Here is a 12541-nt window from a genome sequence, read left to right as displayed (position 1 = left end):
GGGGGGTCAGATTGGGACTATTTTGCGTGATTATGTCTACGGCTTAAAGTTTCGCAGTGCTTGAGGTTTGTTTATACTTCTAGACAATTGTATCCGATCTCTATTCAGCAAGTGAATAAAAAAGAATATTCTTGATATTCATCAATTGAAATAAGTACTGAAGTCACAATGGCGGAAATTCCGAAGACCATGAAAGGCGTTGTTATCGAGAAAACCGGCGGTACGGAGGTACTGGAATACAAGACCGACCTTACGGTTCCTACTCCTCAAGAAGGCCAGGTTCTTATCAAGAACAGCTTTGCTGGTGTTAATTTTATTGATACGTAAGTATTTTCTTGAACTAATAGTGTAGAATCAATCTCACACTCAATTCATTAAATAGATACTTTCGTACCGGATTTTACCCTCTTCCTTTGCCCGGCATAATGGGCATGGAAGGGGAGGGTACAATTGTTGCTCTCGGTAGTGGAAACACATATGATCTCAAGGTTGGAGATCGCGTGCTATGGTTTGGTGCTATGGGTGGTTATGGAGAGTTTGCTGCCGTACCATCTTTGAGAGTACACGTCCTTCCAAAAGAGATCCCAGAGGGTTTCGGCGCCGCTGCAGCTGTGCAAGGTCTGACTGCCTTGACCTTAATCAAAGAGGCGTATCCAGTAAAGAAAGATGAATGGGTGCTTGTCCATGCTGCCGCCGGAGGATGCGGTTTGTGGTTGTGCCAATTCCTGAGGGAGGTCGGTGCCAAGATCATCGGCACTGCGAGCACACCGGAGAAGTTGGAACTGGCCAAGAAGAACGGGGCACAATATTTAATAAATTATGCTGAAGAAGACGTTGTTGCCCAGGTCAAGGCTATAACTGGTGGGGAGGGTGTTGCCGTAGTGTTTGACGGAACTGGAAAGGATCAGTTTGAGAATGACCTTGAGGTTGTTGTGAGAAAAGGAACTGTTGTCAGCTTCGGAAACTCGGTAAGCATAAATTTTCTGACTAAAAGAAAATTTTGAATGATGCTAACTGCTGCAATCTTTTTGCAATTCAGTCCGGAGGTGTTCCACCTGTCCCAATTTTCAAGCTGATGGCTAAGAACGTGAAATTGCTGAGGCCGACTCTTCAAAACTATGTGTTCACACGAGACGAAGTCGACCACTACGTTGGCCAACTTTTAGACTTCATCGCTTCAGGAAAAGGCAAGGTTCATATTCACAAGATCTACCCCCTGGAAGATATTGCTACAGTACATACAGACGTGGTTTCGCGCGGCACGACCGGTAAATTGCTCCTCAAGCACTAGGTGGAAATGTGTATGTTCATCATAGCTCCATGAAGATGATTTATTGTCCGAAATTTTTTCATTTGATAGATATAGCTTTGATCTGATAGGAGTAATGCTAAACATCATCAAGTACTTAAGTAGGAAGGATAGGCCAATGGAAAAAAATTGTCGAAACAAGAACAATTTGAGAAACAGGTAGACTAATGTAAATTATAACTTCCCAAAAGACAAGCCTCTAATGATCTATCTTCTTTGACGCCTAAAAAGATCTCGTTGTTTCCATATCAAATTCAACCTCTTTCATTCCTGTCTCTGGGACCTTCTTCGAGGACTTGGTAGCCAACGTCTTTTTCTCTCTTTCCATATTGACGAAACCTTGGAAATACGCACCTATTTCAGCTCCCTCTTCTAACTGTGCTGAGAATCCAACAATGCCATCAGGTCTTAAGATCACTATGCCACCTGCAGCCGGAGAGAAACCGTACCGCGTTGCTGCCAGGTTTGTGTCGTAGAATGCAGGACCGAAGCGTTTTACTCCAAGATACTCATCCGCTGATGGGGCGTCTCCCGGTATTATGGTTATGCAATTGACCATATCTGGAAAACGCCTAGTGAAAGACTCACTACTGTCCAGGTAATTTCGAAGCTTTCGTAAGCCCCCGATAGTCAACGCGGAATTGCCAGAAAAAACTACTGCGTAAAACTTTCCCACATTCTTAGTGATCTGATACAAGCGAACAGGTGTGCGAGTACCAGGTCGAGCAAGTAGCAGATCAGGACCCCTATGACCAGAGGGCACGCGACCTACATGTGAGTGTTGATTCAAAATGCTTGGCTTGTAGTGAATTGCAAGTCCGATACTGAAGCGATTGATAGAGTCCAGAAAAGTCTGTAAAAGTTCATTGGGGTTTGCATCAGGACTACCCATCCCATCGGGAATTTTGCCAGTGATGAGAGCAGAAACAGTTTTGTCGTTGTCTATAACCCTCTGCGCCTCTGGTTTTCGCTCCACCTCGTACGTATCCAAGATTGAATCGTCGTACCAGCCCTTGAGAACACCCCCGAGTTTCCAAGAAAGGTTGACGGCATCATGAACTCCAGTGTTCATGCCCTGGCCTGTACCGGAAGAATGACAATGGCATGCATCTCCAACTAAGATGACCCTGCGATGTGCTCTGAATGTCTCGGCTACCCTATGACTTACACTAGTCAAGCATTAGCAGGAAATTTGAAGCCTCGAAACATAAGAGTCAGTACCTGTAAAGTGTCCACCAGTCAACATGTTCAAATTCAAGCGTAAAAGGAGCAACGGCCTTTTTCGCTTCTTCCTTGGCCTGTTCTTCAGTAAGATCAGTTCCATACTTTTCGAATAGCTTTTGTGGCAAAGCAAATCCAATTCGTGTCCGTCCATGATCGAGTGCCATCCATAGAACGTTTCCATGTGCCTGCGATTCAATAGATAGAAGACCAGAGCGGTGGTCGGGCATGTCTGTCTTTATCACAGCATCTATACGAAACCATTTCATTCCGGTGCTATCCCCGACGAATGGTATATCGGCTAGCTTTCGAACGATCGAGCGGGTACCATCTGCACCAAGAATATACTTGCTGCAACCTACGATTAGCATAAGTGCCTCTAAAAATCATGTCGTGGTAAATGAGAATATCTTAAGAAAAGCTTACAATGAGATTTGCCGCTGTGATTCATTAGAGATATCTTTGACTGTCGCCGTTCCGGCATAGTCATCGAAGTCAGGATCTTCGACATCCAGCAGAAAATCCACAAGTTCAGTGCCTTCGTAAAACTTCCCGCCCTGGATTTCGAAAGCTTCCTGGACAGTTTCTTCCACATATTTTTGACGAATATTGAGCACGAAGTCGGCATAAGTGTCGTGCATTTGGCTCAATAGCATATTGTAGCCTCCCGGGCCGGATCTTTTACCATTTTTGTAATTCACATAGTGGCGACTGACATAACCGATCTGTACAAGTGGCTCCAGGACATCTAATTGATCGAACATCTCAGATGTTCGTGGATAGACGGTGGCTGCTCTACCATACTTGGCCTGTTTTGTTTTATGGCTCTTGTCTACTGAAGTGAGTCGTCTATTCGAATGTAAATGCTTCTTACAACTCACCAATGACAACAGTGGAAATCCCCATTCTGACAAGAGCCAAGCCTGTCAGTAGCCCAACAGGGCCTCCGCCACATATCAGAACTTCCGTGTACTCTGTCATTGCGTCGAGTAGATGGCCTCGAAAAATCCTTGAAAGCTAGAATAGGGCTCGATTTACCGGCTTTTTCTTTTTTCTCAGTTGCAGGACAACGTTGCAGTAAGCATTGAAGAATTGCTCTCGAAAAATCCCCGCTAGCTCCGTTCTACATGCATGCTGCACAGCTTGCAGTGATCACATAGGATATGACGAAACGGCAAGGCCAAAGAAATCCCGGACCTGAGAATCAATTTATAGCAAACTTCAGCAAATATGTTAGAGGTACATGAAAGCTCAGCCTTGGACCGCTCAAAGCGCCTCTAGAGACACTGTAAAATGAAGGTGTGGGTTGTTGGTTGTCCTTCGTACCAGGCCAGACACTATTGAGACTTGTTTTCGTAGCCAACCTGAATATTATGGGAAATGAATTTACCCCTCGACAGCTAGCCTCGTATCCTTGACTAAAGATGAGGACGACCCACTGCTCTGTGCAGCTTATATTCATCAGGCGACCTTTGCCTATCAATTGATCATACTTGAAGAAGTATCACTGGGATTGTGATCCTTTCAAGCCCATTGAGGAACTGGACACCGAGGGGCTAGCTTAGGACAACATGCACGACAGCTTGTAGTACGTGCTTCTTCGTATTGTACCATTGATCAAGTCCGTCCTATTGTGTAACAGTGGGTAAGCAGTATTAATGTATGTTGGGTATGTAATACCTCTGTTAATTACAATCCAAGCCATGATACCTGTATCTTACGAAATCATCCGAACTAGCCTATTTGGGCAAAAGTGACTTAATTACTCCTTTTGGACTAGAGCCACGATAGCCCTAAATTAACCCTAGGGTACTGCAAAACTGCACGATTGGTCTCTGCAGCTGTGAGTATCACAGCCCTAGGCCCCCAGCCCTAAAACCTAGAACGGGTAACCCCCTGAATACCTCGTTCTGGAAAAATCCAGCGACGCCCTAATTCCACGCCCTGTTCCACGCCCTAATCCAGCAACGCCCTTATCTAGCTAGGGCACCAACGATTTCAATGTAATGGACCCTTTGGTTTAATTGCCATCTTGACTATGGCTTTGAGAAATTCTATGTCAATTCAGCCATCATTCTACTACCATCGAAAACGCAAGAAGAGGATTTTCATTCTTTAGGGTAGTTGACTCTCATGCTTGCTTCTAACAGCATACATTCGTTTTCTTTTCTTGCTTGTAAATAACTACAATCTTTGACAAATCGAGCCCCTCACCCGGCAAGGTGGGCTTTTCGCAATGATCAAATCACCCGAAGATGTGAGCACCACGACGCAGGTCGTCAGGGGCATGGAAAGTACAGAACAGATGCTGGAGGTCGATGATACACCTTCTTCGACTTCCACAGAAGATCCTCCAAACGGGGGTCTTAGAGCATGGCTCCATGTTGTTGCCAGCTTCTGTATCTACTTCAACAGTTATGGTGCGTTGGCGTCTATGCTATTGAGACCTAGCGACAAAAATCAGGCAATAAGAAATTGAACTTCAAAGGCTAAATGTTCCTACTCGCTTCGCAGGTATTAGTAACAGTTATGGTATTTTCCAAACTTATTACACAGAGCAATTAGGATTCGATGCACCAAAAGCGGCAGCCATCGGATCCATTCAGAGTTTTCTAATGTTCTTCGGCGCTTTCCTAGCTGGACCATTTTACGATGCTGGGTACTACCGTTATGTCCTTGTCACAGGTTCCATATTCATAACTTTCGGCACATTTATGCAAAGCATCAGCACACAAATGTGGCACTTCGTTCTTGCACAAGGAATATGTATTGGCTTTGGAGGTGGTATCATATCCATGCTGGGCACGTCAATGCTCTCAACATACTTCACTTCCAAACTACCCGTTGCAAGTGGCATAGGTACCACGGGAAGTGGTATTGCTGGGTAAGTTCTCTTTTGGTTGCCCGAATATTTGATAGTACTGTCCACTCACAAAACCTCCTTTGTTGCAGCATCTTACTTCCCGTACTATTCAATAATCTTCAGCCAAGAATTGGTTATGGCTGGACTGTCCGTGTCTTTGGTTTCATKAGTTTGGCGACTCTTTTGGTTCCAGTACTCGTGATGAGGGCTCGTGTGGTAGCCAAGAAAAAGAGCGCGATAATCGACATGTCCGTTTTCCGCGATCACCCTTTCTTGATATTCATCACGGGTAATGTGATACTCATTCTGGGGGCCTATATCCCCTTCAACTATGTTGAATCATTTGCGGTTGACGAGAAGATCACAAATGCAAACATCGCCTTCTATATCCTTGCAATGATGAACTTCTCAAGCCTCGCCGGCAAAGTGCTTCCAATGCTGCTGGCTCCTCGCATCGGGCCTTTTAATCTGCTTCTCTTCTTTGGAGTGGCAACTGGTGCTTCATCACTAGCGTTGCTTGGTGTCAAGAGCCTGGCAACAGTTATTGTAGTGTCTGTTATCTACGCGTTCCTATGTGGTGCATTTTTTGCCCTACAACCAGTTGTGGTAATTAACCTTTGTCCCGATCCTGGTTTGATCGGGAAACGAATAGGTATGGCATTTGTCGGTCTTTCCTTTGGATTATTGGCGACATCGCCAATTGCTGGAGCGTTCCAAGATTCAGTAGGGTTCAACGGTGTCTGGTTATGGGCTGGTCTTACGGCTGAGATAGGCGCTTGTATCATGATAATCTCTCGGGGCAGAAAGGCCGGCTGGGCCTTAAAAACCAAGATATAAAACATTTGAAGGGTATTTCGGGTATTGGCAAGCATTACTACGCTGCCTGTTGTTGCACTACTTGGCATATAGAACATTCCGCTTTTGTACTACAATTCTCATCATCAGTTAGTTATAGCATATTTTAGGATTAGTGGCATTTTTTAAACACTTACTAATTACAGAATACCTACACTCATAAACACCACACAGCTACTCAGATACATGTAAAATTCCGAACGAATGTGGATAGGAAAACGTTTGGACTCAGGTTTTCTCAGTGCCATTTTCAGTCATACAATAAACTTTCAGTAACCGTTGAAAATCTATCGTCAAAGGGCGTAACAAATGCTGGTACTCTAATTCTCAACATCATCTTAAGCTAGGCGGCATACTGCTTTGGATCTACGCCATTCACAGGAAACGTCCATCCAAAATTGTCCTTGATCTTTCCCGACTGGATGCCCTTCAAGGTAGACAGAAGGGTTGAGCATACTGGACCAGGTTCCTCGGAGGAATCATCGATATAAGAGATTGTCTCAGATGTGGAGGGGCGGGTTATCGAACGAATTGGCAGCAGGGCAGCGGCAGTTCCGGCAGCCAACACCTCAGAGAACGATCCAATCTCTTCGTACTTGATCTAGACAACGCAAACCGTAAATCATCTTATAACAAACAGATCAGAACTTGGATGGCTTACAGGGCGCACTTCAACGCTCCAACCGAGGCTCTTACCAATAGCCAAACATGAGTCAACTGTTATGCTGTCAATGATGTTCTTGCTATTGGTGAGGACAAGAGTGATGTTATTTTCTTTGTCTTTTTTCACGCCAATAAAGCCGCTACTCGAGAACTCATCAATCTCAGAGTCCGTTTTTGCATCTAAATGCAGGGTAATTCCATAMCCCTGCTCAGCCGCCTGCCTCTGCCACCTCATTACTGGGGCGTAGTTGCCTCCAATTTTGGCTGACCCAGTTCCTTTAGGTGCTGCCCGATGGTATTCTTCCATGACAAGTGCCTTGACTGGATGAGCACCGTGATAAGTGCCTACTGGATTCACATATACACAAAGGGTAAATTCGGCAGGAGGTTGGGATCTTAATTCAGGCCCAGAACCAAAAATAAGGGGTCGAATGTACATTGCAGCGCCAGTCTCATGCGGTGGAACGAACTCTGCATTCAAAGCAACCGCGGCATGCACACATTCCACAAATAATTCCTCAGGAACCGGGGGAATAGAGATGAAGGAAGCAGAGTAGGCAAATCGAGCAGCATTTTTGTTAGGGCGGAATATTAGGATTCTATTGTCTGCCGTCCGCAATGCTTTCAAGCCCTCATAAGCTTGCTGACCGTAGTTGAGAGCCGGTGCAAGACCATGCAAACGGATATAGGGGTCGGTGACGAAAGTGGGAGGGCCCCAGGAGCCAGTTTTGCTGCTCCATTTGGCTTCAATATGTCCGTTCACTAAGATTAAAATCAATCTTATGTTCAACATCTGATACACTCTTGATTTGGGAAGTACGTACCATCTGATATGCTGAATCCAAGGCTCTTCCAATTGATGGAAGCGGAAGGCTCTGGTGGAAATGCCATTGTAATGTGGAGCTGCCCTTTGCTGTAAATGGTACCCTCACACCTTAAAGTAAATTATAACAGAATTGTTTCCACTGCACGTCGAGTCACTCCTGCAGATCAAAAGCTGCGCGTACTTCCGTTCAGAGAAAAACGGCACTGGACCTGGATGACACCATCATTCTTATCAGGGATTCAATCCTGAGCTGAAAATATCCCCTGCATGTGCTATCTTTGTCCGCATAAATAATGTTGGGGCGTCCCTACTAAACGATACCTGTCTTCCAACGGTTTCGTTCCGAGCTTCATTCATGCCCCTGTATCTTCATCTGCATATGATTGAGCAAGAAAGACTTTCTAAATCTACTTTTGGGTCGAAAAACCCCCGCTTCCTTGAATCGCATAAGTTCGTAAGTTACTTATTCAATCAAGACCTTGGAAACATTGAAGATTATACGAAATGTAATACTAGTGTATTACATGAGACATTTTTCGGCATGATTACGGCTACGTATTACAATACGGAACATCGAAGCATACTACGAAAAATAGTACAAGTACGAAACGTCTCGTATAGGTAATATAATTGCGTAAATAATCAATACATATCAAGTATGGACTGCGAGGAAGTGGATCATTATCAAGGCTGCCGAAGGCGGATCTTTGGAAGTAAACTCTCGCTGTTGACGGAGCGCCCCGATATACCCTTTTCTGATTCCTGCTCGGACAATCTATCAATCGATGCAGTCAAGACAGTTATGTACGTAATGTCTATCGGACTTGAAMCCCCGCCAATGTCTAATCGCCGCCAGTCATTTCAGTCTAGATAAAGTTCTACGTTGCAGTTTGGGAAATGCAGATGTTATTAAACATAGACCTGATTAATAAAGGTTTCAGTAGACTGCTTCCTAACTAGACTACTTACCTATCTAGACGTAATATAATCAATTACTTAGCATTCAAGTGAGAGGGAACTGATTTGTTGAACAAATCTAGCTTGGTTCTTAGATCTTGAAAGACAGGACTTTGGCTGCAGGTTATTATGGCAGCCACGAACAACACAAACGGCACCACTGCCGTAGACTCTTACTCAATCGTCGACGAGACTGCCAAGGTCTTTCGCAAAAGTATTTTCGAAAATCCCTTGGTCAAGCAGCATCTACTCAAGGATTTGGAGAAATATGCAGAACCTATCTCTTTCGCAGGTTCTCCAAAGCCAGTTCTGCCGGTGAACTGGCGATTTGCGGAGAGTGTTTCATCTTTGAAGGCTTTGGAGGGAACATATGTAAATGCTATCTTAGACAAGGTCTATGGTGTGTCACCACAGAAAGCAGTGATCAATACGTTAGTGCTTATTCAGATCTTCGAAGTTACATGAATTTGAGCCCTTGAAAGTTGACAGGAATACAGGGATCATGCATTACTGTTCATTATGTCGCTTATGCTGTGGTCACTGGAACCAGAAGGTCGTAATGTGACATTTGCAGACACTCGAACTGATCCTGCTGGAAAGGCATTATACAACAGCCTTTTTGCTGATTATGACGTTCACGGCTCCCTGTCCGGGGCATATCGTTGTTGTACATCAAACATATACAAGACAAAAGACGACAAATTCTATCATATTCATGGATCGATGAATCCGGATGTGATCCTAGATATGCTAAGTCTGCCTCGTGTGCCTGAGGGAGAAGACACATTTGAGAGGCATCTACCTGCTTTCATAGACAAGATTGCGCAATATGAAAGCACCGAGTTGGATCATCTATCCAACGTAGTCCTAAAGCAGGCAGGTTCTATCAGCTATCCCAAAGAAGGTTATGCGCAGACCGAACATGGAAAAGCGAATGCCCATGTTGGGCTTTGGGAGACGTGGAAAGCCAATGAACACCAGGCCCCTTCTTGGTGGACTCATGATTCTGATCCATCGCGTCCTCTTGCAGGTGTCAAAGTCCTTGATGCCACAAGAATCATTGCCGCTCCCATCGCATCCCGAGGACTGGCTGAACTCGGCGCCAGCGTGTTGCGTATCACGTCTCCTTCGGTCCCTGATGCAACTCTTTATCATCCAGAGCTGAATTGGGGCAAGTGGAACGCGTCCTTGGACTTCAAGAAGCCTGAGGACAGAGAGACGATGAAACAGTTGATTATGGAATGTGACGTTTTTATTTCAGGTTATCGGCCCGGTGCATTGGCAAAATGGGGGTTCGATGCCGATGATGTTCTGGAGATGACGAAGGGCCGTGAGAAAGGAATCATCGTTGTTCGCTTGAACGCGTATGGCTGGAATGGGCCCTTGAAAGATCGTAGTGGGTGGCAACAGATATCTGATGCTGTAAGTTCCTCCCATCGAGCGCTTGAACCTTGCTAATGTTGTTGAATTATCAAGTTTTGCGGTATTTCATATGAGTTTGGGCGTGCCATGGGCCATGATGAGCCTGTGACCCCGGTGTTTCCAAATACCGATTTCTGGTAAAACTTATTTTCATGATACTCACTGGTCGCAGACTGACTGTCAATCTAGCGCTGGAGTTTCCGGCATCTGCAGTGTGATGGATGCTCTGATTCGGCGGGGTGAACAAGGCGGGTCATATAAAGTGAACGTAAGTTATCCATGTTTTGAGCTTCATCCTTTTTGAATTCCCTTTTCTGAGGGCCGAATTCTCCATAGCTCGCCCTGGACTACTATGCCAATTGGCTGGTCAAAAGTGTTGGGACATACCCCGAACCGGTGTGGAAAGAAGTATGGCAGAAGCATGGCGCTCCGGTATTCCGACACTATGACCACATGTTGGCGATGTTGTTCAAGGTTATGGGTATGCTCAAAAAGAACTCACCGGAGTTGTTTGATGACTCTCACTTTGAGATCCGTCATCCGTCTCACCTCAACATCTCCTACCGCACCGTGAAACCAGTTTTGCAATTTCCAGAAGGACTTGTGAAGCCAGGATTTACCGTAGGCACTAGAGGCAACGGGGTTGACAAACCTCGTTGGCCTAAGGATTTGAAGACCGAGGTGATTGTTTAGAGCTTTCAAGGGGATCTATTACTCTCGGTAATGCAATGCATGTACACATTCTGTCTCACTTTGAAACTATCTTTAAAAACGCTAGCTATTACATCTTTCCTTCATTGTGATTCGCTTCACTTCTCCTCCTTTCGGACTACTTCTGAATACTTAAACAACAGATGTGGCGTATAACTACCAGTATAACCAGAACAACGGCCACATTCAGCAGTACAATGCCCGTACAGTTCAGTCTTCTTTCTTTTGAAAGATAACCAGACGGAACGTAATCATCCTTCAGAGGCTTCTCACAGCATCCACAGTCTTCACTACAACAGCCTTCCTAACAGAAAACTTCTTCGGATGAGCGTATAGCTCCTGCTAATGGGTAAAGTTTGCAAAAATTCAAAAATTCCTCCATCATCTTGCTTTTTTTTTCCGCGGTGACCAAGTACAAGAACAACAAAAGGGGTAATGGTTACCTAGATGTGTAGTTGGCTGCGGAGGATATCATATGGTTGATTCTAGGCAGCACTTTCGATCGTTGTCGCCTATCAGTATGAAAGACTCGTCTGGCCGAAATCTACAACGACCATGACCGCGACACATTGTTGCCTATTCCCAGTATGAAGACCCTGGTGTCATTATAAACAGTCATCAGGGGTGATACATCATACAGGAGCATGGTCCCATGCAACAAACATTTCCACCACGATGTCAAACGCCGGCAAGGCCGCCCAGAGGAACGTCAATGCCCAATATTGGGGTGAATGAATCGGTAGATTTGGTTGTTGCGCAGCGTCACGAGCAAGAAACCGATCAGGTACAGAAGGAAGCTAGCTATTATCAGCGCTCGATCCAGAATTTGGGTGCATAATAGAATAGCACTTACAACCACCCTTACGAAGCGGCGCCGCCGTCATCACCTCTCCCGCGGCGGTCCTCCTTTCCCTTCTCTTTGGAAACACCCCGCTATGAGAGTGTTGTTAGCATTCACGGATAAAAGCACTGGCTTGAAAGAAGTCAAACTCGATCGCAGCTTGTGCCAACTGAAAACGCATAGCGAGGACTGCTTGAAGATGATATTCAGACAATGTTATGATGCTTGCAGAGAGAAAGAAGAGAAATATGAGTATTGAGACACGTAAAAGCTACAAAGACTGATGCTGTTGATGCTTGAAGAACGAAGATAGAGAGTGAAGAAGAGAAGGGGGCGATTAGGTTTATTTGCTTCCCATTGCTCATGAGGAAGGTGCGCAGACGTTGTTCTCGAGGGAAGGGTCCAAATGAGAAAGGAGTGAATCTAGCGCCGTGTGACGATTAGGAGCATTCCAACGCGTTAATGATCAGACAGATTGTCGTATAAGTGTGCTCTCCAATTTCCCATGACTGAAGCTCTCTGGCTGTTAGATTTCTACGTTGGACGGCCTGCTATTCGTTATAGCCAGGTGATACTGTATCTCCCAATCAATCGACCGTCCGATGATTGGCTGCCCCTTTAAAAAAAGTCTCTCTCTTCGCTACATGTACATCTTAGTGAATGCCGGTTCAATTCACTTTCGTCCCTTGATTGTAGAAACCTGATTTCAGGCTCATTCATTTATTTTCCAATCTATTCGACCCGTATATGCTTGATGTTAGCCTATCAACTGATGTTGCTTCAGCCACGCGGCACAAAGCCAACAGTCAAATAAAAGCGTTCTCCGGCTTTCATCGGACAATTAAGTTCGATCTCTGGACCTTGACATATTTA

At 45.1% G+C, this 12541-nt stretch overlaps 5 protein-coding genes across 5 annotated transcripts; 3 read left to right on the top strand and 2 right to left on the bottom strand.

The window, feature by feature from the left end:
- Positions 1-168: 168 nt before the first annotated feature.
- BHQ10_004725 (uncharacterized protein) lies at positions 169-1291 on the top strand (the record flags this gene model as incomplete). Its single annotated transcript, XM_040877122.1, has 3 exons — positions 169-323; positions 383-968; positions 1040-1291. The coding sequence occupies 3 exons, from the start codon at positions 169-171 to the stop codon at positions 1289-1291; spliced, it is 993 nt and encodes a 330-aa protein (XP_040733229.1).
- Positions 1292-1532: 241 nt separating this feature from the next.
- Positions 1533-3436, bottom strand: BHQ10_004724 (uncharacterized protein; the record flags this gene model as incomplete). Its single annotated transcript, XM_040877121.1, has 5 exons — positions 1533-1837; positions 1898-2478; positions 2531-2881; positions 2957-3362; positions 3412-3436. The coding sequence occupies 5 exons, from the start codon at positions 3434-3436 to the stop codon at positions 1533-1535; spliced, it is 1668 nt and encodes a 555-aa protein (XP_040733228.1).
- A 1330-nt stretch (positions 3437-4766) lies between these two features.
- Positions 4767-6230, top strand: BHQ10_004723 (uncharacterized protein; the record flags this gene model as incomplete). Its single annotated transcript, XM_040877120.1, has 3 exons — positions 4767-4950; positions 5045-5414; positions 5483-6230. The coding sequence occupies 3 exons, from the start codon at positions 4767-4769 to the stop codon at positions 6228-6230; spliced, it is 1302 nt and encodes a 433-aa protein (XP_040733227.1).
- A 361-nt stretch (positions 6231-6591) lies between these two features.
- BHQ10_004722 (uncharacterized protein) lies at positions 6592-7802 on the bottom strand (the record flags this gene model as incomplete). Its single annotated transcript, XM_040877119.1, has 3 exons — positions 6592-6849; positions 6910-7673; positions 7736-7802. The coding sequence occupies 3 exons, from the start codon at positions 7800-7802 to the stop codon at positions 6592-6594; spliced, it is 1089 nt and encodes a 362-aa protein (XP_040733226.1).
- Positions 7803-8823: 1021 nt separating this feature from the next.
- Positions 8824-10809, top strand: BHQ10_004721 (uncharacterized protein; the record flags this gene model as incomplete). The annotated part of the gene is made up of 5 exons (XM_040877118.1): positions 8824-9125; positions 9192-10116; positions 10171-10253; positions 10306-10384; positions 10453-10809. 5 exons carry the CDS (start codon positions 8824-8826, stop codon positions 10807-10809), a joined length of 1746 nt encoding a protein of 581 aa, XP_040733225.1.
- Positions 10810-12541: the final 1732 nt, after the last annotated feature.

This window comes from Talaromyces amestolkiae (genome assembly GCF_001896365.1).
Source record: "Talaromyces amestolkiae strain CIB chromosome Unknown scaffold8.1, whole genome shotgun sequence".
NCBI classification, from domain to species: Eukaryota; Fungi; Ascomycota; class Eurotiomycetes; order Eurotiales; family Trichocomaceae; genus Talaromyces; species Talaromyces amestolkiae.
The sequence above is the reverse complement of the archived record's forward strand: the minus strand, read 5'-3'. Positions and strand labels throughout refer to the sequence as shown.